This window comes from Dermacentor albipictus, chromosome 1 (assembly GCF_038994185.2).
Source record: "Dermacentor albipictus isolate Rhodes 1998 colony chromosome 1, USDA_Dalb.pri_finalv2, whole genome shotgun sequence".
NCBI lineage: Eukaryota > Metazoa > Arthropoda > Arachnida > Ixodida > Ixodidae > Dermacentor > Dermacentor albipictus.
The window spans coordinates 230,666,702-230,692,504 of NC_091821.1; the positions used below are offsets into that span (position 1 = coordinate 230,666,702).

At 43.3% G+C, this 25,803-nt stretch overlaps 1 protein-coding gene across 3 annotated transcripts in view; it reads left to right on the forward strand.

Annotated features, from left to right (window-relative positions):
• The window catches only part of LOC139054284 (vesicle-fusing ATPase 1-like), a 60,463-nt gene extending 47,420 nt beyond the window's left edge, over positions 1–13,043 (forward strand). For 2 of the 3 annotated variants that reach the window (XM_070531033.1, XM_070531032.1), the window contains exons 20-21: positions 5,149–5,200; positions 6,910–13,043. In XM_070531033.1, the coding sequence (XP_070387134.1) occupies positions 5,149–5,200; positions 6,910–6,981 (124 nt within the window). In that variant the 3' untranslated portion in view covers positions 6,982–13,043. The remainder of the gene's footprint in view (positions 1–5,148; positions 5,201–6,909) is intronic. The other variant, XM_070531034.1, reaches the window with a different exon arrangement.
• Positions 13,044–25,803: the final 12,760 nt, after the last annotated feature.

Genomic DNA, 25,803 nt, shown 5'->3' on the forward strand with positions numbered 1-25,803 from the left:
CTACAGCCAATCGAGCCTCCTTGCCGACCATTCCAGCAGATCGGGATGGACTTGCTGGGACCCTTTCCGACGTCAACAACCGGAAATAAGTGGATCGTCGTAGCGACGGACTACCTCACCCGCTTCGCTGAAACTAAAGCACTACCGAAAGGTAGCGCAGCCGGAGTGGCGAAATTTTTCGTTGAGAACATCCTGCTGCGACATGGTGCTCCAGAAGTCCTCATCACCGACAGAGGAACGGTTTTTACAGCAGAGCTCATGCAAGCCATTCTGCAATACAGCCAGACAAGTCACAGGAGGACAACTGCCTACCATCCGCAGACGAATGGTCTTACGGAGCGCCTGAATAAAACCCTCGCCGACATGCTAGCAATGTACGTCGATGTCGAGCACAAGACCTGGGATGCGATCCTGCCATACGTAACATTCGCTTACAACACGGCGGTGCAAGAAACAACACAGATCATGCCATTCAAGCTAGTGTACGGCAGGAACCCGACGACGACGCTCGACGCCATGCTGCCGCACGTCTCTGACGAGGAGAATCTTGACGTCGCTGCCCATCTCCAGTGCGCCGAAGAAGCCCGACAGCTCGCCCGTCTGCGGATCAAAAACCAGCAGAGGACGGACAGCCGACACTACAACCTCTGACGACGCTTCGTCGAGTACCAGCCCGGCGACCGTGTTTGGGTATGAACCCCTATACGCCGACGAGGACTGAGCGAGAAGCTTTTGCGTCGCTATTTTGGACCGTACAAGATCATCTGACGTATTGGCGCGCTCGACTATGAGGTCGTGCCAGACGGCATTTCGCTATCACAGCGGCGCCGCTCACGACCTGAAATAGTCCACGTTGTGCGACTCAAGCCATACTACCAGCGTTAATGAACTTTGGGGCTTCGCGTAACTGACCTTTGGACTTTGTTTCTTTTCGTTGTTTTGTTACTTATGTTTAATAAGTGTCCTTTTGTGTTTCACTCTCTTATATTTGTAGCATCGGGACGATGCTTTTTAAGAGGGGGGTATTACACGTATACTTATTTTTATCGGGCAACCACGTTTCGCAGCCTAACAAATGTAATCGCACAGCGTGGGACGCGCCTGTATGTATCCGAAGTTTCTGGAACGTTATCGATGCTTCTATCCGCTGTCTGTTGTCGCCGAACGTTATGTTATCTGATTTCATCACCTGACGCGAAGGGTGTAGAACTTTGTGGAAGGCACGCGGGTCCGAACGATTAGTAGTCTGGAACATTCGACGACTGCTCTATAAAAGCCGACGCGCTTGACCCACTGATCAGATTTTCGCCGATCGCCGACTGTGTTTGCCGCTCTCGTTGTGGTTTAAGTGTAGCCTGTTTTGTGGGCACAGGTTCGCCCAATAAAAGCTAGTTTTGCTTTTCACAGTACTGCTACTGTGTTCTTTGACGTCACGACCACGTGACAATATGGAAAGTAGGGCGTATTGATCCCGCTTTTCATGGCAACTTCATTGTGCCATAATTATACCTGCCAACTCTCCTGAATTTTCATTTTGTTCTAAGGTGTTATGAATTTTGCATCAAGTTTTACAAAAAATAAATTTTGTTCATGAAATAGCGTCATTGTTTGGTCTCCAGCGCTACAGTTCAATGTCTAATGATGGTGAAAGGACACCAGTGGAGTACTTGTGGAAGTGTATTCAGACAAGTTCCTCAACCATTTGAAATTGGCAACAGTATTTATTTATTTATTCATTTAAAATACTCTCAATGCCTGATGGTGTTACGGAGAGGAGTGGTGAATCTTTTTACAATGTTAGATATAGCAGTCTGAAAGGATGAATGAACCGGATTGCTGGCGACCGAGGCTGGGAGGTGGTTCCATTCGGATGCTGTCTTGGGCAGAAATGAATTGAAGAAAAAATGTATTGTCTCTGAAAAAGTAACTGCGATCCAAAACAGTGTGCTGTTCGTCAAACTCTGCTCCTCAAAGTTTGCCGCTTGTATAAAGTATCTATGTATCCAAATAAACGTGTCTTTCAGCAATGTCCACATGGTAGCCGCTCTTTCGTGCCAACTAAAAACAGTGAAGTGATGGCTGCTCCCTTTATATGTCTGGATTGTTAATGTCAGTAATGGCTTGAGCTCAGAAGTGGTGAAGTGGTGACAGTCATTGCGACATGTTGATCGCAACAGTAATGCTGGCTACCACCACCTGTGCAAGCTGTGACAGTAGAGGTGGCGGCATAAAAAGTTGTGATGGTGATGAGACGGGAACCACTGTTGCAATGGTAAATGAAAGATGCTATGCACCTAGAAGAGAGACAAAACTGAATTTACAAGAGAAGCAAGGTTTTGAGTGACATCCACATAGCAGCTGCTCTCCTATGACCACTGTCACTTGTATTTATGACAGCTGTGGTCCTTTGATTTTGGTGAGGTCAGGCATCTCATTTTGCCATACCCACTACTACCAATAATAGATTGTCCATTTATTAGCGTCACCCACATATACCAGTTTTTTTTTTTAGTTAACAGAATCTTTAAAAATTGCCCGAGGCACATAGAACAAATCTGCTCATTGAGATGGATTAGCTGAAGAGGCGCGCATTATTGACTATTGAACAATTTCGCTGACCAACTTTTTAACTTATTACTTTAGCACACATATTGCGAGATATCAGTTGAAGCCAGTGATCTCACAAAGCACATCCACTTTGAGCGAATTTTGAAATGCACCAGTTTTGAGATGAGTGCTGTCAAACTTGTGGTAAAAATGCACCTACTTTCTTTAACAAAATGCCTTTTTATGCAGTGAAGCTCAAATATTGCTGGAACGTGAATGCAGTTTGTTGCAAACTTTGAGAGCATGTATATCGAAACTAGCGTCATTCTCAAAATTTGTTCCAGGTGGATATGACATTTGAAGTTATCTGGCATAAAATTGATAAATTGCAATATATTTTATGAAGTAATTAGTTCTGAGCTTCATTAGTGAAGCTTTGTTAATGAGCCAAATATTAATTTTGATTTTTTGTGCATATAAGCTAAGTCTCTGACAGGAATTGAGCTCAAGTAGTATAGTTGTGCTACATGCCACGTGGGATTTCTTAAAATTCTACTAATGATAAAAAAACAATGCAGTCTATGAGAAATGCAGCCTTTCAGGCTTTCCAAGGAGCATCTGTTGTGGTACTGGACATCCCTAAATGACGATGGAAGGTGCTCGATAAACATAACCAAAAGATGCAAAACTTGCACATGCTGCTTGTATAGTGTACTACTGTAGACAGGCAGCTTATGATTATTCTACAGGCAGCCATGAGGAGGTAGAAGTGAGCCACAAGGCCATATAATGCACTCCTTGATGAAAATGACCTAGGTAGATAGTTGGACATATCTGCTTCAATTTTTTTCTCCCATACGTGTCAGCTTTCAGCTTTGACTTTTCGTAAACAATGCAATCAGGAGCACCCATGTAAGAATTCGGACACAAAACAATCTGTTCTTGTTAAGAGCCATCAAAGGGCCAAGTATAAGTCTTCCATGAGCAGAAGTCATTGAAATAGTAGTCCCAGCATTTTTTAAGAGCTATGGTTGCGCTGTTTCCAGCTAACTTAATTATGGCACCATCCTCATGCCTTCATTATGTTGTGTACAGACCTCAGTTCTGTAAGTCACTCTGCACAATATCTTGAGCCACTTCAGAGCCACTTTTTCAGATAGTTTTATGGCAGTCTCTTTAGAAGCGGTTGACATGCACTTATTTACAATTATGTTATTTTCTATACAGTATATTTTAGAAAAATGCAGAGAAGAAATTATTGCACTAGGGCTGAAATCCACAGTCTGAACAGTTATAACATAGGAGAATAAACTGCAAATTCTATTATATAGGATAGGTCTTAACATTTGTTGGTTAATTAAGCTGCATTTAGAAACCTGTGCATTAATATTTACACTGTATGCAAAGTAAATATTTGCTGTGTCATAAATATATCTGTTGTTCCTGGATGCATTTATTATGATTTAGTCGAGAAAATGCTATTTACCTTTGCAATGTATACTGTACTGAAACAAAGTTTTAAAGAACTGAAACTTTATGTTGTTGAAGTTAATTTTACTGAAAATAATGTATTGCTGAAATTTGACCATTCAAAAGAACTGAAAAATGTTGCTAGCATAATTAAAGTGTATAATCTATGACCACTGACATTCATTGTGGAACAAAAATATTCTGTTCAACAAAATACATTGTTGTTGCAACAGAAGGAAACCAACCAGCCTTGGATATGCTGTTCATTTATTTGAAAGTCTTGTTTACCTGAGTTTTGTAGATTGGAAGTCTACTTACTGTATAGCATGTGTAGGATTTTGGTTGCACACACTTGATTTTTCAATTAGAAAAGGTGTCAGTTCTAAATAGTGTAATTAGTGCTAAGCCGTGTGCACAGTACTTGGTTTGTGGCTTACCTAACAGCAGCATCTGTAAACACGTACCAGAGCATGTCACAGGGTCAGTCCTGGTGTGAATGCTAGCTGCTGATTTCATCCTTTTACAAGGTTGATCAGTTGATAGCAGTATTGTTCAAGGCCATGGTTTTGAGTTAGTGCACATAAAGCAAATGGTCACTCATTGCAACAGTTCACTGCAGCTTAACATTGTGTGGCTTCAGCTGTGTTCGAAAGCAGTTGTGTGTCTAAACTGTTCCTAAGACTTCTTGTGCACCGCATGCATATTTGGTGCTTAGGCATAGCATTTTTTTCTTCACAGTGTACTGTTCATGTGACAAAGCTACCCGTGCACAAAATTATCCAAAATTTCTGCTGCAATACAACCCAGAAAAACAGATATGCTACGTTTCCACACATTCATTAGCAAGGGCTTGGGTTCTGGGCTGCCCGAAATTGATAAACTTGGCAGGGAGGGCACTGTTGAACTGGCATTTTTGCAGCATCACATGGGCAGCGCAACAGGCCTATATCAATGTTTTAAAATGTTACAAGATATTCTGAATAAATGAGCAGGTCTGAACAAGTAGATGTGGGACTTTGGATGTAACTAGTGAATAGGTGAAGGGGGAAATCCTTGATATAGCATTTTGTTTGGCGTTATTAGGTTGCAGTTTTTTGTAGCTGACAATGGGCACTTTTTTTTTTGTATCAGGATCTGGATAGGAGTGAAGAAGCTCTTGGCCTATGTAGACATGGCCCGTCAGGTAAGTAATCTATCTTTGCACTTTTAGTGAAGGATAAGTAGCATCTTGTTTTTTTATAATTGCAAGAATGCCTGTTTATTAAGGGTCTGCAAATATTTCATATTTTGAATCCAAATCAAATAGTCTGTGTGCTATTCGATTTGAAAAACCACTATTTGCAGTTGCTGAGTATTTATTTGTTTTAAGGTGTAGCAACACTGTAAGGCATAGCAACAGGTCCAAGTTCACTACTGAGCTGAACACAGCTTGCCCTCTGTGCCACACTGTTTAGACCAACAAGCATGCTATCCTTGAATGTCCTGGCTTTGCAGCCTGCTGTACTCCATGCTCAAGACTCCACAATTGAAGTGATGCGCTGGCAATGGCACTTGGTTTCTGCGGCCTGTCCGCTGGAATGCTGTAGAAACCGCAAAAATGTGGCTAGAAAACTGGTCGAGCAATCTAATGCCGTGGTGGCCTTGGTCTGAGAAAAGAGTGATGGCTGTAGCAGATGTGTTGCCAAAGGCACATAAGAAGAATTCTAGCTTCTTTGGCTTTTTCTTCTTTCTCCGTTTACTTTTTGGCCTGATCCAGCATTTCCCATCGATATCCTGTTTCAAAGGGATATGGTTTCAGGCATCATCATTATCAATTGTTGCAGTCTACAGGGAGTAAAAGTGATTCTAGTGGAGGCCCTTCGGAATTATTCTGCTGCATGAGAATCATGGTTGTTGCACAGACTTCAGTGTGTTCCTGAACAAACACATGGAGAAATTCAATTCTGCACAAGTTCCTTATGGTTACATAAACATGCCTCACCTTAAGCAGCCTACAAATTTGTTGTCTTGACTAAGGCAAAGTAATTTATTATTTTGCCAATATTTCATCATGTTTGGGTTCCTTTAAAACTATGTGCATTGCTGTAGTGTTACACTTAACCCTTTCAGTAAACACACTCTACCATGTGTATGTGGTGACATGCTGTTCCTTTTTTTCATTATGGTCATTCTCATGGTTCACCAGATACAATCACCTTTCAGTTGTTTCTTATTTACAAGCTTCTCAGTAGACCTGACATCCAGTTAACATCATTAAATGTGTCAAATAAGGAAAACAAGCCTTTCTTGCCAAGCGGATTAAGTGTAACCATTATATTTCACTTTGTTTAGAAATTGGAACTATGTATACAATATTCAATTTCATATTTGTTGGTAGTCTTTCTAAAAAAAATGTTTATCTGATTATGTAATGCAACTGTTTATTTTCAAGTGCCTATCTTTTTTCTTTATTTAAACATTAAATGCTTCTAGCATTCATTCTGTATTGTGTTTGCAGTGACTGAAACCTGATCATCGTGAAAAAAAGCTCTTACTTTATTCCCTGGCCAGTAAATCACTCTCTCTCTCTCTCTCTGGTACTGGCAACCTATTCCTGCTAGTGTGCTCTAATGCACACTACGGTAAATGAGAAATGTATATACAGGCGAACCTCATTAAATAGAAATTTGGTCTGACATGAAGTGTTAAATAAAGCAAGTGGTATATCCACTTTTTGTTATAAGTATACATTTGTTACATGATGATATTGGCAATAAACATCTTAGATTTGCTTCATTATATCAGTCTTCATCACATCGAAGTTTGCGTGTAGTTTCACTTGGGATTTCACATTAATAGATAGCTAATCAGCCAAAATGCCAATCATCACTGACAAAATGCTATTGGTCCCAGACCACTTCCCAATACAGAGTTACCAAGTTTATCTGCAAGCTTGAAGAAGAAGGAGCACTTGAGCTGAAATAAAAGATCGCCTGTCCCAAATGGTAGATGGACACCAAGGCGCTGTCGCTCTCGTCTCTCCAACTTGCCCAGCTATGTGACTTCATCCTATTGTGGCCAGTTATTTTTGTTCTTTTCAGTGTTCACACTTCATAGCTCCTGAGATGGGCATAATTTTCAGCATTGCTTTGATACTTACCAACCCTGGTGTCTTTATCGACATGCATATATAAATATAAATTGAATAAAATGAATATATATATATACATATAAATTCATTATGCAAAACATGATTCTGCTACATATATTGTGAATCTGTCATGTTTGATTTCCTACCACTTTCCTATTGGATCTTTAACATTTGTTAACTTGTGATATTGTTTTTGAATGAAAAAATGTCATTACTTTGTTATTTATAGTATGTATTTGAAGCAGTGAATGTTTGAAATGTTTTTAGGCTTCACTTCCTCTGATGGCCTTTTCTTTTCCCTTTTTTCTGTTTAGGAAGTTGGCAGGTGCAGTGGGCAGTAAGACTTGCACTGCCTGTAGGCACTTTCTCACCACTTTTATCCTCTGTTGTAGTGTTAGGGTAGATAAAGGGAAAGGTTTTCCTGTTGCTGTGTGCTTTGTCTTGAGTCCAGACAATCTGCTTTGACAAACCAACTTTTGACCATAATTTTGATGCTTTTTTTTTTTTTAATGCAGAGTGCGAGTTCATGGGACTTCCATTTTAACTTCTTGCATAAGATGACATACCTGAAGGTATACGAAGGCTTCATCCAAGAGTTGTTCAATATTCAACTATATTGCAAATTTGAAAATTGCTATGGACATCATTTTCTGTTGTGTTTGTGCTCTGTTGATATTATAGCTTTGGATGGCCTTGGGACACTTCCTGGTATGTTCACAAGTACTACAGCAAAGCACCAATATATTGAATTCCAAGAAATTGCAGAATGATACAGTGTAACGAAAAGTTGATATATAATTGTGATGTAAAGGTATATCTGAAAAGCCATTGCAATTAAACATGCCACAGGAACGGCACACATAGCAAGCCAGTGCTTGGTCACCAGACATGAAAAGACTGCACTCAAAGGGCAGTTCTGTGCACGTGGAATTGGCAGCATAGGCTTTGTACATGTTCTCTGAGCACCTGGAACATGTGGTGCACCCATTATCGCAGCTGGTTGCCACCCAAATGGAAACGAAAAATGTAGTCGGCAAAAGTAACTTTTTGCTCATCACTGTTAAAAGCAGTTTTTGATTACTGCCCATACTGTTAGACCTAAATGCTTCATAGACCAAATGCAGAGGGATGAGCACCTGTTCAAAAAGTGTACTGCAATGAGAAGTGATTTTGGATGCTTGAAGCAGTGTCAGCACAACAGAAGCCCTGACAGAAAGCACACTTTGCAGTGGCATAGAGGTGTGCAAGATTCAACATATCAGATGGGCTGGTAGGTAATTTATAGAAGGCCACAAAGCTGCAACTTTGCATCTGTTTTCCAATGGAATGTCCCTGCTGTTTGATGTATGCAGTAATTAAATATATTCAGTTTCCTTATAAATGTGCTTGACCATGTTTACTTATGTTGAGTGCAACATAGTTCTGGAGTAGAGTTTTATATACTTGTTCTCATTTCTAATTTCTTTCTTTGTTACATTATTTTTGCAGAAGTATTAAGGTTAGTCGTGTGCTTAAGGCATATAAGTACTTCTGTGTGGTTACATTCCTTTATTTCTTGTGATTTTAAAGCCAAAGCATGGTATGATATTGGCAAGAATTTTTGCCACTTGTTATAATTTTGTGTCTAAGCATATAGGTTTTTAAGCCATCACCTCCAATGTTCTATATTTTTTAAGGGCACACAGTTTCCCAAGTATTTTTGCATCCCAAATTTTTGCACTATTGTTATTCAAAAAATATATTTTATATGCAGTTTGCCATTCTTGCTTACCAAATTTAATGAAAATAGTTCTACAAAATATTTTATCATCGAGCACATAAAACTTCAAGCATCACAGTTGTCTGAAGCTAAAAGAGTGACATAAATGAAAACTGAAATAAAGTGTAAGGGCACAGGCAAGCCTCTTCTATTGCATAAATGCTATAGTGAAATTGAAATGAATCTATGTGTGTGGCCAGCTTCGAAGCCTTGTTTCATATTCAGCACTTTCTGGCAGTCCTGATTCCAGGTGTTGGTTGCTTGCACAGTTCTTTTCTTTTTTTCTTGGTTACTGAAGCAAATGTCTGCGTGCATTATGCACTTTCAGATTAACAAGCTCTTGCTTCCCTGGTGTAGATAGAATTTTCATACGTAATAATGGCCCTAACACTTCGATGCAGGAGTGCCATTAACCGTAAATACTGTATTTAAATTGTTATTGCCAGGCTTAAATATGCACTAGACAGACCAGATTTTTTCTTATTTATCCTTGGTCATACTAATTGCTGGATACCACTTGCATACTAGCACATTTCATTTTTGGGAGTTAAAGCATTAATACTTGGGACAGTCCTCTATTCTTCAAAATGCCTTGTAATCTATTAAAACAACATTAGTTAAACTATCTGCTTCAGTTTCCATGTCAGTATGACAGCTCTTCTTTTGTGTTGTCTTAGCAAAGCTGGTTTTCACTTGCTATAGTCCTTATTAAGTGTAAAGTTGATTTGCTTCTATACTTGCAAACAACTTTCTGTGGCTATGAAGGGAAAGTTACAGGCATGTGGCTACTGCACACGTGTTACTGCACCAAGTAGTCCGGCAGCATTTGACAGTGTTTTTCGTTGCTCAAAACAGACGCTGAATGCAGATTCCATGTGTGACGGTTTCGCGTTTCCCCTGACGCGGAAGAGAAAAGCCGCAATATAAGGAAACCTTTACAATCAGGGGTGTATCCTGTCTTATTTAACTGTTACTAATAAGGTGTTTATGTTTTGTATTCCCCACCCTAAACTAACCTGGATTAAAATGCGGGACTCTTTTCAGAAGCACTTTCACTTGTTCGTGCTTTGCCTCCATAGTTTTCCCTTCATAACCACAGAAAGTTGTCCGGAAGTATAGAACAGGTTTCTTTACCTTTGTTTTATGCATTGCACAAAATTGATGTCCAGATCACCTTTACATGTGCCTGTTACATGAGCACAGTTGCAGCACCTCATTAACAAGATGCCTGGAGTAGAAGCCAAAAACATGCTGCTGTTTCCGCTTTCTTCCGTTTCACTATTGTCAGTCACTAGTGTCCCTTGCTGCAGCCACTTGTGAAATGCAGGGCAGGGTAGATCCTAGCAAAGATCGTGAACAGTATGTGTGTTAACCAAACACCCATGGAGCAGTGAGGCAGCAGCAGCCGCTGCTCACGCAGGTAAGGATGTCTGTCGTCAGAGCCATCTGTCAGCATCAGCTCATAGTGTGAGGCAGTGCAGCTGCAACCGGAGAGAGCAAGCTACATTCCAGGCATAGAGTTAAAAGAGCTGTTGGGAGTTACGCAGGTTCATATAGGTGTTTTTGCTGACATTGCTGACATAGGTGATATTTGCTTGACATTGTGTTTCAATTGCACAGGATAACCGTAATCTTTTTTTTTCTCTTGATGGTTATCGTGCAAGATTTTCTCCTTGTACTTTACAAAAGTTCACTGATGTTTAACAAATTTATGATTCTGTGTGTGTTAGGTAAAGACACACAATTCATCAAGTAGGCAGTTATATTGATCGTTCTCATGGCCAAGGAAATCTGTGCATGCTGCTGAGTAAAATTATCACTTTCATACTTGATGTTGCTGCTGGGCTCTTTGTAGACAAGCCTGACACATGTAAGCTAATGTTGGTGTGTTCATAGTTCAGTTTTTCTCTCCATGTGTCTGCTTCTCAATGAAGCTTCTGTGCGACATACAATTCAAACATGTTTATGCATGACATTTACTTCCTCCTTCTTCTGCTGCAGTGGCCATGATTGGTTGAATGCACCAGAGGTAAAATTGCTTTGTGTGAATTGTAAATTTTTGAAAACTTTCCTAGTGCCTAATGTTTCACTCTTGCTAGAATATCATGTTCTGCAGTCATTGCTATCTCAGTCATTACTACTTTCTTCAGTAGAAAGTTGTTGCATAGAGCTTTGAAATGCTAGCCTTGTTAGTGTGGGAAGGACATTTGCTTGTGGTTCTAGCGTTTGTTAATAGCAGCTTGTTATAGTTACATAGCTAGTTCTCAAATTTTACTGTACGTCACTGTGCCTCCAAGTGTGTAGCAACAAATGTTTGTAGATCAGTTCCCATGTGAAGTATGCTGCAAAGCTTTGCCCTTGTAGGTCTTTCATTACATTAGCAGGTGGTAACTGACCTTCCAAGCTTGTCATTGCTTGCAGAACAGATGTTAGCCTAAATGTACCATTTCTTTATGCACATTGTGAATCACTGACAGGCAACAAAACCAAATAAGAAATTCTTAGTGTGTTAGTTGACTATATAAGGTTTCTGCTTTTAGCAATCACTTATAAGTATGTCGCATACACCTGTTAAAGAACTGTTGACAGTAAATCTAATGTTGCTGAGGATGTGTGTGTGCCAGATTTACTTGGTAAAAAACATACTGGTTTTTTGGGGGGCTTGTATATCTCATTGGAATTTGATTAGCCATCATGAACACTGTCGTTTTAATTTCTACAGGTAACCAAAGAAACTGAAAACATTGTTTGCTGGGGTGGGCATGGTATTTTTGATTCAACCAAAAACTGTAGCTCATCACATTAAAGCATCACGTCCTAACAGGACTCATTGGCAAGATTAAGTAGCAAACATTGATCTTTATTTTTTTTAATCCTGCTACTGCAAGGAAAATTTAGCATCCACCTGAAAGTAGCATAACTTACAAAGGAAACTAACATGGGTTACTCAAAAAGACAGCTTCGTATATTTAAAAATATTATTTTCCTTGAACAAGTGCTAAACGAGGCACAACCACCAGGAAGCTATCAGATGTGGTAATTAATTGGCAACTTGAGTTCCGTAGAGCTCATTTGCTTGATCATACTAATAGTGACATCTTTGTATGTTGAAGCTGCGATAACTGGCCTCTGTATGTGGCAAGTGGTTTATGCCAGCAGATGCTGTCCAGATGACATAGCATTTGGTCACAAAACACAGCCGAGCTCTGTAAAGAATCAAGCAGCAAAGAAAAACTGGTTCTGTGCTGAGGCAGTGCTAGGTTACATGTTGATTTCCTTTCTGCTGCACAGTTAACTAAAGATGACTCCATTTGAGTTTGCACTTCCATGTCATGTATATCTGGTTGTGTTCATCATTCGATAGCTTAAATTGAACATAGAACACAGTGGATATAGTTCCTTTCTTTCTTTTTTCACGTTAGTGATAAGCAGCATGTTCTATTTGCACAACCTTGATGCAAGTTTATTTGGTATTTTTCATCATAACATATGGGATTGGACTTTACTTTTAATTATTCTTTGGTACCACACACTGCTAGATCATCTTTTAGACTTTGGGGGGAATTTGCTCGTCCATGAGTTGTCCAAACTGCAAGGAAGGAGTAAGCCTTACATGTGGGCACACCTTCACTGAGCTAATTGTCAAGCAGTCTTCCCCACTCAGGTTGTAAGGCAATTTTAACAAGCTCATGCTCTGTCTTCAAGGTAAGGGTGACACGTGGCGCATGTGCAATGCTGTTTCTTTTCACAGGGAATAGTATCTACTAGAGCATGGACTTCCTCTTGATTTCCACTCCTTCAAGTGATCACAAAATTGTTGCATTCCTTCTTTGAATGTTTTATGAATGCTGAACGAATGTTGACTTTGGGTGCAGATTGTAGACCACATCATATAGGTCACTAATGCATCATTCAGCTAGGGTTCAGCGCTGTAATTTATGAAGTGGAGAAATGGAATAGTCTTAGCTGGTGGCTCCATCGGCACCACAGTGGCACATTTGTGGTTTGTTGATATCAGCATATTTTACTTTTGTTGACTCAGTCAAAATTAATTGCAATATAAAATGTACTTGCACTTTATTTGTATATGTAATGCTTAAAAAATGCAATAAACAAGTTGTGGTATGACCCCTTGAAGTTGTGTGCTGATCAGTGGCTTCCTGCGATGCTTCACCGATGCTTGACATGTGCTTCTTTCAGTACAATATCCTGTCACTGTGAATCTGCACAGTGCAAAACACTGGGAGGTGAATTCAGTACTATATGACAAGCTGCAGTGTGGAGGGATGCAGAAGGGATCCCACGTTTGTGTAAGCTAGAATGAAATAGTTTGAGCCTCATAGTACGCAAAAACACATTTAATGATTTTGTTAACACCAGCCTCCCATGTACACTGAGAAGGGGCTTCATTGAAGAAGAAAAGTACGACCAAGTGCTTTATGCAATGCCATCATCTCATTCGTTTCCATTTTGTGTGATACTAGCCGGCTAAGGCAATGTTAGCATAGTCGAGCCATTGCGCAGCTACAGTTCTGTATTTTTACCACGCCTTGATACTAATTGAAATTAGGTTTTTCTTGATGGGTTACTGACAAACCAATGATGTTTATTCAAGAGATTTAGGAACTGTTGGGAAGTTGCTACCTGTTTCAGTGTTTCACTGACAGTTTGTCTTCAGTGAGAGTAATCACTGGCCTGGTTAGAGTGAACGTCAAGAAACCTGGTAATCATACTCTACAGGAAAAAGTGGACATAGGCCACACAGCTGAACAGATAAACAAGGATGCCAAAGCCTTAGTGAAAGAAGTGTCAATCCAGGATGGAATTTAGAGCTTTTCATGACTTTGACAAAGTTCTAGATGAATGCCCTTTGATATTTCCAGAGGCATCTCCCCTCTGAACCCATAAGAGGTGTGTTCTAGCTCAAACAAGTGCCTGCAGGTTTCAGAAAATAAAGGGAAAATCAGACATCCACCCATTTGTAGCAATTGCTACAAAGGAAACCTTTAAGAAAAGTGTTGGATGTTCCCAACACATTGGGGGAAATGACCAGTCACTGATAGGGCATGGTACCAGTAAAGCATACTGAGCTCTCGCACAAGGACATTATTGGGGAAGTTACCGCAAGGTACACAAGAGATGAAGAAAGGGGCAACACGAAGCGGTACTGACAACTGATGATTCAATGAAACGAACGCCGAGCTTATGTGGATCAGACACGTGTGAGCCCGAAAAGCAATTAAAAAACCAAAAAAACGCAGAGTGACCTTCAGCAGGGCTGCGATACAAATGTTAACATAAACGCTGAAGACTACTGAGGCACTGAACATGTATCACATGGAAAGAAACAAAAGTTCTTTCTGAGAAACTGCAACTGACGGTGAGCTAATGCAATCGCCATCCTTAAAGCGTCGCATGGCCACTGCCTCTATAATCTCTCTTTCCAGCTGACCATTTTTTCCGCCCATAATCTCGGTCTTTGATAACAAAAGAGAGCAGCCAAAGCAGCTACGGAAATGAATAGCCAGGTTTGACCGTCCACAGCCCCCAGGGAAAGCTTGTGCTCACACCAGCGAATGTTAATGCACCTACCAGTTCGTCCAATACAGTATCTGCTGCATTTAAGTGGAATCTTGTAAATGACACTTGTTGTGCAAGGTACATGTGAATTTGTACGCTTCATTTCACAGGAGGCCGAGCCTGTGGTTCCCCTTGCCACCATGCTGCACAACTTCAAAAGTTTACAAGGTGCTGATAGGACAACATCAGCCCCGTATCTACTAGAAATCTTTTTAAGATTATTGGACACTGTATGTATGTGAGGAAGTGCTGCAATATTTTGCCTACTAGCCTGTTCATTAGAAGTTGATGGTTCTTAGTCCTTTTTCCGAAGCTTAACAAGCAGTCATTTGGCAACTGAAATCGAAGAGCTCGGAAAACCCGCCTTTTCCAGATGCCCCACTTGAAGTTGAAAACTGGACAGCTGCTTCTGCTGACATGATTTCTAAAAGCACTGATCTGAAGCATGATGAAGCTATACCTCGCTTTATAAGCTTTGAATGAGATGAATTGAAAGGCAGTAATGCTTTTTTGGAGCTAGGCTCGAAGGCTCATCAAGTGTAGTAAGTGAATGAAAAAATCTATTTAAATCTAAAAATTGGACTGACCCATTATGCAGAAGCTCATGAGTGAAGTTCAACTGGCTTGAGCAACTGGAAAATACTGACAAACTCTCGAGAGCCACTTCAAGGTTGTCATCTGGTGAAAGCTTTAGTATGATTAAAAAATCGTCTACCTTTCTAAAGATTCTCAAAATGGAAGGATCAATCAGCTTAAGCTTCAGCCCACAGCCAAAGGCGGCAAGGAAAATTTCACAAAGTGGTGGTGCGACACTGGACCCAATGCATATGCCTTTCTTCTGGACATACAATTTATCAGCAAAGGACACAATTTTCAAATTAAGATAAAAAACTCGGCAGCTCTACAGAGGTATCTGAAGACACCACAAGAGTTGTGGGAACTGACAGCACCTTCAAGGTCAGTCGGTTCCCTAACAGCATCAAAAAGTTCATCGTGGGCACCGAGTAGAACAGACCTTTTGCATCGATGGACAGAACACTGTTGGCTCCTGGAATGTCAGCCTTTAGCTTATCATGAATCACCACCATGAATGAATCGTGAGTCACCAACTGGCCTGCACCCACACTCTGCTATATTGCACAAGGATATCGTCTTACACTATTTAAAAGGGCACCAACTTTCATGTTGGTGGATCTTTCCCTGAGCCTGTGATGTTTATTTCGTTGCATACTGTGCTGTGGAGGGTGGTCAAGCTCTTTGTCCTTTGCCATGACAAGGCAACTCTAGGCAGATGGTTCAATGGGAACTGCCAGGTTTCTATGGAGAATCTGTCTTGTATCTTTGTCAGCATATTGTGGATGATGTGGAGAGGGCACTTGGAGCTCTCAACATTCCAATCACTAAAGAGCTTAAAACTGCTATGTCTGCTGCAAGGTAGCAGTAGCTGCAGTACTGTGCATACTTAGAATTGCAAAAGCAGCAGAAGTTGGTCAAGAGGCGCCACTACAATGAAGTGATTTTTGCGGGTCTAACTTCAGCAGATGCCCACGCTGAAGGAGAAACAGCAGCAAATTGCCTGGTTTTAGTAAGTTGAGTATCCCAAGAAAAATTGAAAACACAGCCAAGAAGTACTCAATGTTAGCAAGCATATACGTAAAAAGCTGCATTCATTATAGTTGCATTCATAAGACCAGTTTTTCCTATCCTAAGTTGTAGGATTCAAGATGTCTTTCTGTTTGCTTTGTGCAACAAAAATAATATGACCTACAAGCTTTTAACAATTTTTGAAAAGCTGCCATGTGGTGCATTGGTTTATGCCTCTAAACAATTCCTTAGCGCCTTGAAGTTTCTTCAATATCCTCAAATTTCTTTCTTTGGAAGCTGCATGAGCTTTGTTAAAAGGGTCTTGCGCTGCTTGGTTGCTAGACAGACCATGCACCAAAACTAAAGCTGATATATTTGACGTGCGGTGTAGGGGTTGAGGGACGGACTTCGCGATGAAGACAAAACTTGGGAGTATTTATTCTACATTATTTACAGAGAGGTGAGCGTCAAGTAACATTCGTACAGTCATTACGGGCCGGCAGCAACTCGGACGCTGCGGCCCGCGGCAAGAAGTTCGAGAGAGGTGAATCAGGGAATCAGGGAATGTTCTGGTCTCTCTGGAAGGCTTCTTATAAACCCTTCGAGCACTGGAAGTCGCGTCATGTTCGACCAATGGGAGAGTCCGCTCAGATGACGCCACTTTCAGCCAATGGTAGGCGCCCGTGCGATGGTGTCATACCCGGCGAAGAGAGTCGGCGCCTGGTCCTCCTCTCTTGATCACTTGATCCCGGTGCTGCGGGCCCTCAGCGGTAGCAATTGTCTTCTTCAAAGGCGATGAAGAGGTACGCTTGGGCCTTCCCGGTACGTCTGGCTGTCACGGCGCATTACCGCCGTCTTGGTTTGGCACCCACTTCACTTCCAACAATGCCGTGCTATCCCCTCGCTTTCTGGAAGAGTCAAGCAGAGAATAGCTACCGCGGCTTACAAACTTGTTGGCTCGTCCACTCCTCTGGAATGTGCTTTCCTGCTTTTGCATTCCTCAATTAGCTGTGCTGCGATTCGAAGTGGTTTGGGGAACTCGAAGTAGCCTCAGGAAATGGCGCCATATCTAACAGCTCGTCCTCGCCCCGGTTGTTCTGAATGGCCGGTGAACTCAATTCGCTGGCCATGAGGAACGCTGATAGAACCTGCAGGGTATTGGGGTCGAGCCTCGTTTGACGAACTTCGGGATCCTGGGCCCTGGAGAACATACGTCAAACAAACAAAACAACACAGCACTGCCCCACGTGTAAGCGCAGGCTCTTCACCCCTGACTCGCCAGGCTATTACTGAGTCAAAATGAACCTTGATCTTTTATTTCTCCAATTTTGACAAAACAGTTCCAACCACCCTTCCAAACAGCTATCCATTTCTCCTCGTTTGCCGACAAGACCAGAGTACTATTGTTGCTGCAAAACAAAATGTCGTTGACGTTGCAAACAACAAATGAAAACAGCCGAACATAACTTAAGTGGCCTAACTACACGAACAGCATGTTTCCAACCCTACCGCAGTGGCGTACTTATCGCACGTATTGGTGCCACTGAACAATCTGGTCAACCTCACAAGTACTTAATCACAAGCGCACTAGCCTTGTGGTCACTAAACAGAACGCGTACTTGCGTTGTAGGCAAACTTTGCATTCACGCTTACTCACGTTTCTTCCCTGAAAGTCCTACAGGACACGTGACATAAACGAACAAATTAACTCGCGGGACTTACACACTCCGCAGAACTCTTAAAATAATGCGTCTTTTACTAACTCTTTCCACGCACGCTCACTAAAGAAGTCAGAATACGGCTGCCCTCAAAACACACCAGCAACCCAGTCATAAATCTGCTTCCTTCCGTCCACACAGGACACGCGCTAATGGAACTAAGAACGCTTCTCAGTGCAAATGATGCACTCACTGAAAATTTACGCGCTTAACCTTAGAAAATTCAAAAACACTTAAAAAGAAAGAAGGTTAAATAACACACACGCGTGTTACGATAGGCCTCTCAACGATAACCTTGACCCTCAGGTTACTCACACACACAAAAAAAAAAAGCCTATCTACTTATTAATGAGCATCTCGCGAGACTACATGTTTACACAAACGCGTCTTTCAAATCTCGGAGCTTTCTTAAACATAAACAAAGCTCATACCTTACACGTTGAAAGAATTCCCAGTCTCAAATCGCGAAAACCTTCCGATGCTCAAAATAAAAAACAAAACACTTACATTTCTACGGAAGCTCTCTTGGCCTCCCTTTCCAAACGCTTATGTCTGACTCACTTTTGAGTCGTACCCGAGGTGGGCGTGGTCTCAAAGCTACTCTGGCTGCCGAGAGACAACAAAAGGGCTGATTCACTATCAGCTCCCCCAAGACGTTACGGTCTCCTGGCAATTTGCGTCCCCGCGCCCCGCTTTCAACACAAGCTCGATTGACCGCGTCGCTACTACCCACCTGGTCTCGTCCTGCCACCTTGCGTTTCTTCGAACTGCACGCTGAGCTATGAAAAGAACTACGGAACGACGAGGAGTTTAACAGCCTCGTGCCCTTTGTCCGCGTCCCTGCAGAACATTCTTCGCGGTCCCCCTTTGACCGGTGGCTCGACCATTCTGGATGCGTCAACGTCGTCCTTGACGACCGCACCTTTTTCCTCGCGCCCTGCCCTTTTGGGATTCTCGCCATCTTTGGCGGCGCTACATTAATGACCGACTTTCGGTCTTTACCGCGCTTCTTTTTACGGCGCTTTCTCCTTGCACTCCCTTTCATGTCGCCTTCTCGTGCCTCGTGCTGGCCGGTACACGTTTCGTCGGCCCGGATCGGTCTCTTACCCGCACAGTCTAATTGATTTTCATTTAAATCAACATTCTCTCTGCCTCGACTGGCGGACAGCTCAACCAACCCTGGAACAATGCAGCAGGCTTTACTCGAGTTAGGCAACTCGCACTCTTGCGAACTGCCCTCTACTACATTGCCCAGCTCACGCTGTGCATCGGCACACAGCCCGTCGGTATCGATCGCTGTCTCACGCGCACAGTCCGAATGATTAATAACGGAATCATCCCTATCTAGGCTATCTAGACTGGCGGAGAGCCGCACCGATCCCTGAACAATGCAGTTGTTCTCTCGTGGACTACGGAGCTCGCCATCCCGAGAACTACTCTCAACTGCATCGCTCAGTTCGCACTTCACTTCTGCACGCAGATCTGGCCCTACATGGGTGCTCGCTTCTGTCGGGTCAGAAGTACCCTTTTCTTCGCTAGCAAGCTCGCTAACATTACCAGCGACGCACACACGCGGTAACTGTGCCAATTTGTTCGCAGCTGGCCTAGCTGTCTCCACAGTCATCTGTTGGCACAGCACCTCGTCGCTCTCACTACGGCCTTTAACGGCTTCTGTTGCCACTAAGGCATCGTTAGCAGTTAGCCTTTTCCCTTTTCCTATGAATCTGCAGCCAACCTCACAGGCACTACTCTTTTCGTCGGCTTCTGGCGAAAATCTGCTAGATGCTTCCTCATTCTTTCGCTCTGTACTTCCTACAGAATTCTCAGACAGCCGTTGTCTCTGTGCCAATAACTGATCACAATGCTGTATCTCTTTGATCAGTGCTGCCTTCTCTCTCTCATACTTTTGCTCACGCTCAAGCTTACGTTCCTGATACTCACGTTCGCGTTTATTCTCACATTCGTGACGCTCATACCTAAGAGCAAGTTCTTGAAGCTCATGCTTCCGTTCATTCTCGCGTTCACGCCTCAGCTCACTCCTAAGTTCACGACGCTCTCGCAAACGTACACGTCGCACACGCTCCCGTGGCTCCTGTATCGCCTCCCAAGCAAGCTCAATGCTTTTGTCATCATTGCCACTATCGTTAATCGCTTTTATGATAGCTGGCGTTTTCATCCATTCGTCCGCCTCAACTCCCAAATCGTCGCACACCAACAAGTCTAACCTCGTCAACCTTCTAAGATCCATGGCAGCTGCCCCGACAGGTGGTTAAAACTGTTTTCCTTAATTAATTTGTGCAAATACACAGTGCATCAAACTCCCGATTCCCAGAACTATCAAAATGAACACACAACATTTGAGTCTGGCGAATCATAAGGAAAAAAACCACGCGCTCACTTACGGTTGCAGCACCCTGCCATCCGGTTCATTTGTCCGCTGTTCCCGGTTCCTCCGGACTCCCTGGGTCGAAGGCTCGCTCCTTCTTCGCTACTCCCAGTTTCTTCGGACCTCTTTCGACGAAGGCTCTCTCTTCTTCGCTCTTCCCGGTTCCTTAGGATCTCTCTCGACGAAGGTTGATCTGTAGCGCTGCCACCAGCTGATGCATTCGGAGGCGATCCTACCGCTGCCTACCAGATGTAGGGGTTGGAGGACGGACTTCGCGATGAAGACAAAACTTGGGAGTATTTATTCTACATTATTTACAGAGAGGTGAGCGTCAAGTAACATTCGTACAGTCATTACGGGCCGGCAGCAACTCGGACGCTGCGGCCCGCGGCAAGAAGTTCGAGAGAGGTGAATCAGGGAATCAGGGAATGTTCTGGTCTCTCTGGAAGGCTTCTTATAAACCCTTCGAGCACTGGAAGTCGCGTCATGTTCGACCAATGGGAGAGTCCGCTCAGATGACGCCACTTTCAGCCAATGGTAGGCGCCCGTGCGATGGTGTCATACCCGGCGAAGAGAGTCGGCGCCTGGTCCTCCTCTCTTGATCACTTGATCCCGGTGCTGCGGGCCCTCAGCGGTAGCAATTGTCTTCTTCAAAGGCGATGAAGAGGTACGCTTGGGCCTTCCCGGTACGTCTGGCTGTCACGGCGCATTACCGCCGTCTTGGTTTGGCACCCACTTCACTTCCAACAATGCCGTGCTATCCCCTCGCTTTCTGGAAGAGTCAAGCAGAGAATAGCTACCGCAGCTTACAAACTTGTTGGCTCGTCCGCTCCTCTGGAATGTGCTTTCCTGCTTTTGCATTCCTCAATTAGCTGTGCTGCAATTCGAAGTGGTTTGGGGAACTCGAAGTAGCCTCAGGAAATGGCGCCATATCTAACAGCGGTTAGCACGTGGACCAATTGCAGTCTATGTCAAAAAACGAAATTCTCAGTTGAAATGTGAATGCTCCAGAACAAAAGTAGCAGTTTCGCCCAAAAAGCGCAGCATCGGTTGCGATAGCAAATTAGTGGGCAGCTATAAATAGTGAGGATAGTAGTTTTATCGGCCATTTAAACTTTTAAACATAGGCACAGTAGTTAAATTAACAAGCATGATGTCACACGCTCACAAGCAAACATGAACACATCTCCCTCGATGACCGCGGAACCACGCTGGCGTGAGGAAACGCGGCAGCAGCAGCGAGCGAAGTGGCATTCGTGCTGTGCATCGCTTCAGCGCAAAGTGAGCGCCGGCAACACAGCACGCACAAAGCTATGAGCCGCCGACGCACCTAAATTCTGCTCCCAACTCAGATCTGCAGATCGCTCTCAAAATGCGACCGCGCGCAGCCGCCACATGCGCAGTTGCAGCCGGAGTAGAACGCGGCCACTCGGTGCCTCGCAACGTTGGGTGCCTCGCGCGCTACGGAAGACTGCGCGTTTCGTCCCCGCTTTTGTCTCTCTCGCGCGTGCGAGATTGAGCCCTGATCCTCGGCTCCCCTCGCAGGCTTTCACTCGCACATACAGCGTAGGGCGCGCCGTCACGGTATTATCGCCCTTGTACTTTATATGGAACCTCACGGCCACGCCCACGGCAGAAATGCGCTTGACGTGTGCATGTAATTGCTATCGCAATAAAACAACGAATTGCACGTCCGGACTCCCTCTAATGACGCTCTCATGCCCGCCCACTGGCGAGAACATGGAGGAGGGCAAGAAGAACAAAGCGCGCCGTCTGTACCGCCTAGTTCATGCGTTCGCCACCAGATCACGCTGAGGAGCGAGGAGGAATACGGAGAAATAAAGTCCCTTGATAATTTGAAAGTACCGCCACTCTTTGAACTCTGCCGCCGCCGTGCGAACTTCACGCCTATTGCGCGTCCCCCCGCGGGAAGCGGTCTTGCGCCCGATTTTTCTGCACGATGATTGGTCTCCTTGCCGTTTCCCTTGGAAACGCGCGGATCTTGCGTTGTGCTTGTGTTTCTCTTTTTCGTTCGCGCCATTTTTCTCCTCGGCTCGGCTAGCTCGGTGCTTTAGCTCGGCCTTACGAACGTTGTATGCTGCGTTTCGGCTCTCTGTTCTAGCGCTATGCCGTGCTGTTGCGCATATAACTGCAGTAAGAAGCCTGAAGATGGTTATGCAGTTTATATGATACCACAAGGAAAGCGTGACGCCTTGCACAGGAAGCAGTGGCTGCATAACATTGACTGAAAGAACTTTGTTCCGACAAAGAACAGTGTTGTTTGCGAGGTGAGGCGTCTTTCTCGCGAACAACACTCGTACAAAGCATCCCCTGATACTGATGCTGCATTTTTTTTTCATTCTTCCGGCCTGCTCACCAGCGTTTTTTGCTGCTGCAAATTGCACGTTGCATAAAAATGGGGTTGTCCTCAGCAAGGTTTGGGTACGGGCTAGTTGGTATTCCATGGTATCAATCGTCACTTAGAGCGCATTCATAGACGAGGGACAAAAAAGGACGACGAAGACAAGCGCTGACGCCAAGACAAAAGCGCTCCCTACAAAGCATCAACCCGACATGAGTATGCGTTCAAAATTCATGACCTAAGATGAACGAGAGCGCATGTGCGACCTCAGGAAAACCAGTTCTTTGTCTGTTAATGCAATTGATGGCTTGCTAACTGAGTCACCATCGGCAATCGCTGCTGCTTCAATGATAAGTCTTGTCTTCTGATAAGCGCTTGTCTTCGTCGTCCTTTTTTGTCCCTCGTCTATGTATGCGCTAAGTGACGATTGGTTGTCCTCAGTATGCTTAATATTCTGCTGGGACTCCATCACCTCGCACGTCGCCAACTGATGTTATTCAGTCGGAAATGCAGCACTTTTGATTATGCTTTCCGCTGTGAAGATTTATGTGCGAAGATACAGCCTCTCGATCTCACTTTTCGCGATTGTTATGATCCGTTGCCTTTTTTACTGAAAATTGAAACAGCGGCTTGTAAAGGAGCTATTATTTTCAGCTTGCGGTCGATGTGTGCGTCAGTCATACAATGAATGTAGGCCCTGAAAAAATTAGTGGCAGGTATAGCCGTAGTATTGCAGGTGGTGAGCGCTACCTAATCCAGTGAGTTTTTTTCAAGTTTTAAGGCGAAAACCTTTAAATCTTTGTTTTAAGGTCGCGTTGTGAACAGAATATCACGTGATCCAGGAAGGCCAGAAGCGACCCAAAGCATATCCAACCGTGTATAAAAGATTAATGATTAGCCAAGATAATTAATGATTCATTAGTGATTCAATTAAGGTGGATTAGTCTGTATTAAGGAGCATTAAGGTACATGAACAAGGATTAAGGTGTATTAAGGAGGATTATGGTGGATTGAGGTTGATTAATGTGGATTAGAGTGAATTATGGATAATGAAAAAGTATAAAGACCGATTAGGGTGGATTAGGCTATATAAATGACGATTAAGGTCCATGAACAAGAATTACGGCGTATTAAGAAGGATTAGGGTGGATTAACCTGGATGGAGGAGGATTATTGTAAATTAGGGTGGATTAAGGTTGATGAAGTAGAACTAATTAAGACCGGTTAGCGTGGATTAGGGTAGATTAATGGGGATTAGGGTTGATGGAGGTGGATTAAGGTGATTTACAGTAGGCTTTGCAAGGCTTTCGCATTCGCGTCTCAGGCGATACCTAAGGATACCTTGTATTTTTGGAATTTGCTTTGAACTGCGTTTACACGCACGCATGAGTGGGCGACGATTATTATATAGTTTTCTCATGCATACAGGCAATGTGCAGGGAGTGTTCACGTGATCGCGCACGCTTGCTGTTGATATCGACATCCAGGCGGAGGCCGGGAATCTTCTCTTTAATAGAGAATGCTTCAAAACCACCTTTCTGCGGTTTTGTTCTGTGGGGAAACTTTTTCCCTTGATTTAACACCAACCGAAATCATTGCATCAGTACGCTTTGGTTACGAAGGTTGAGCAATCAATCGATTGTGGTCATGATGTAGTAATGCAGAGAATATTCTGCAGGCAATAATGTTTAGCACTGCAACGTATTTCACTCTATTCCACCTTCATCCTCCTTCATCGACCTTAATGCTGCTTAATCCAACCTATTCCTCAATGCACCTTAATCTACCTTCACCGACCTTAACGAACCTTAATTCTTAATACACCTTAATCCTCCTTATAACACCTTAATCCATCTTAATACAATCACTAAGCAATCATTAAATTTGTTAATCAAGAATAATCTCTTATACATGGCTGGACATGCTTTAGTTCGCTTCCGGCCTTCGTTGGGTCAAAAACAAAGGTTACGGCGCTAAGCAGACAAGGATGAAGTGTGACAGAAACGACACATACGGGCGCCCGTATGTGCCGTTTGTGTCTCACTTCGTTCTCGTCTGGTTAGCGCGTAACCTTTGTTTTTAAGTCATGAACCAACTAGCTCAGCAACAAGTTTTGTTAAATCGTATTCCTTGAGTCACGTGATATTTTCTATACCTCACAACGCGACATTGAAACAGAGATCTAAGGCTTTCGCTTAAGAAGCCACACGAAGAGCGATGTGCCGCAAGCAATACATCAGACGCAAAAAGTATTATTAAAGCATCTCATCATGTGGCAGAAAAATTGTCTGGAGTATAGAACAAGCCTCAAAGCTCCTTTTACATCAGTATACGCCGTTCATAAGGCTTTAAGAAAAACCGACCTCCTCATTAACGTTGCCTTTAGCATTATCGATGCTGCTATCAGTTTTTCTCAAAATCTTAAGCACCACTGGGGCGCTCAACTGGCTCAAAATAACGCGCCTCCATAGAATGCTGCGGCCCGTCCGCGGGAGCGCAGGAGAAAAAGCGTGCCGTGCGCAGAGTGCGCAGAAGGCGGGCTAGGAGAATCGAGGAGGAAAGCGCCGCGGGGAGGAGAGTGTCGCTACTTTCAAATTATCGAAGGGCTTTAGTAATATCGGATTTAATCTTTCATACAAACAGGCGGGTACGGTTGTAACGCAGCAGCTTCCAGGTTTATTTTATGCGGACGACGATATTGTGTTGCTAGCCAACAAGCAAAGTGATTTGTAACGTCTCGCTAATATCTGTGGATAGGAAGGCGAGAATTTAGGTTTGAAATTTAGCGTTAGATATTCAGGTGTTATGGTATTCAATGAAAACAGGGAGCAGACAATGGCAACACAGGGCGAGGAAATACCTCGGGCAAAAGATTATAAATACATTGGTATATGGATAAACGAAGGCAATAGATATATGGGAACACAGGAAAAAAGAACAGTAAAGGGGAAGAGAAATGCAGCCATAATGAAGCACATGGCGCTATGGAGATACGCTAGAGGTACGATGTGCTCCGGGGTATGTGGAAAGCTGTAATGGTTCCAGGACTTACCTTTGGAAATGCGGTTGTTTGCTTGAAATCGAGGGTACAATCAGGTCTCGATGGCAACCAAAGGTTAGTGGGACGCCTCGCATTGGGCGCTCACAGGAAGACTACAAATGAAGCTGTGCAGGGGCTGGACAAGTTTTGAAGTGAGGAAAGCTTGCAGTAAAATTGATTATGAAGAAAGTCAGGAATATGAAAGAAAGTAAATGGGCTGGCAGAGT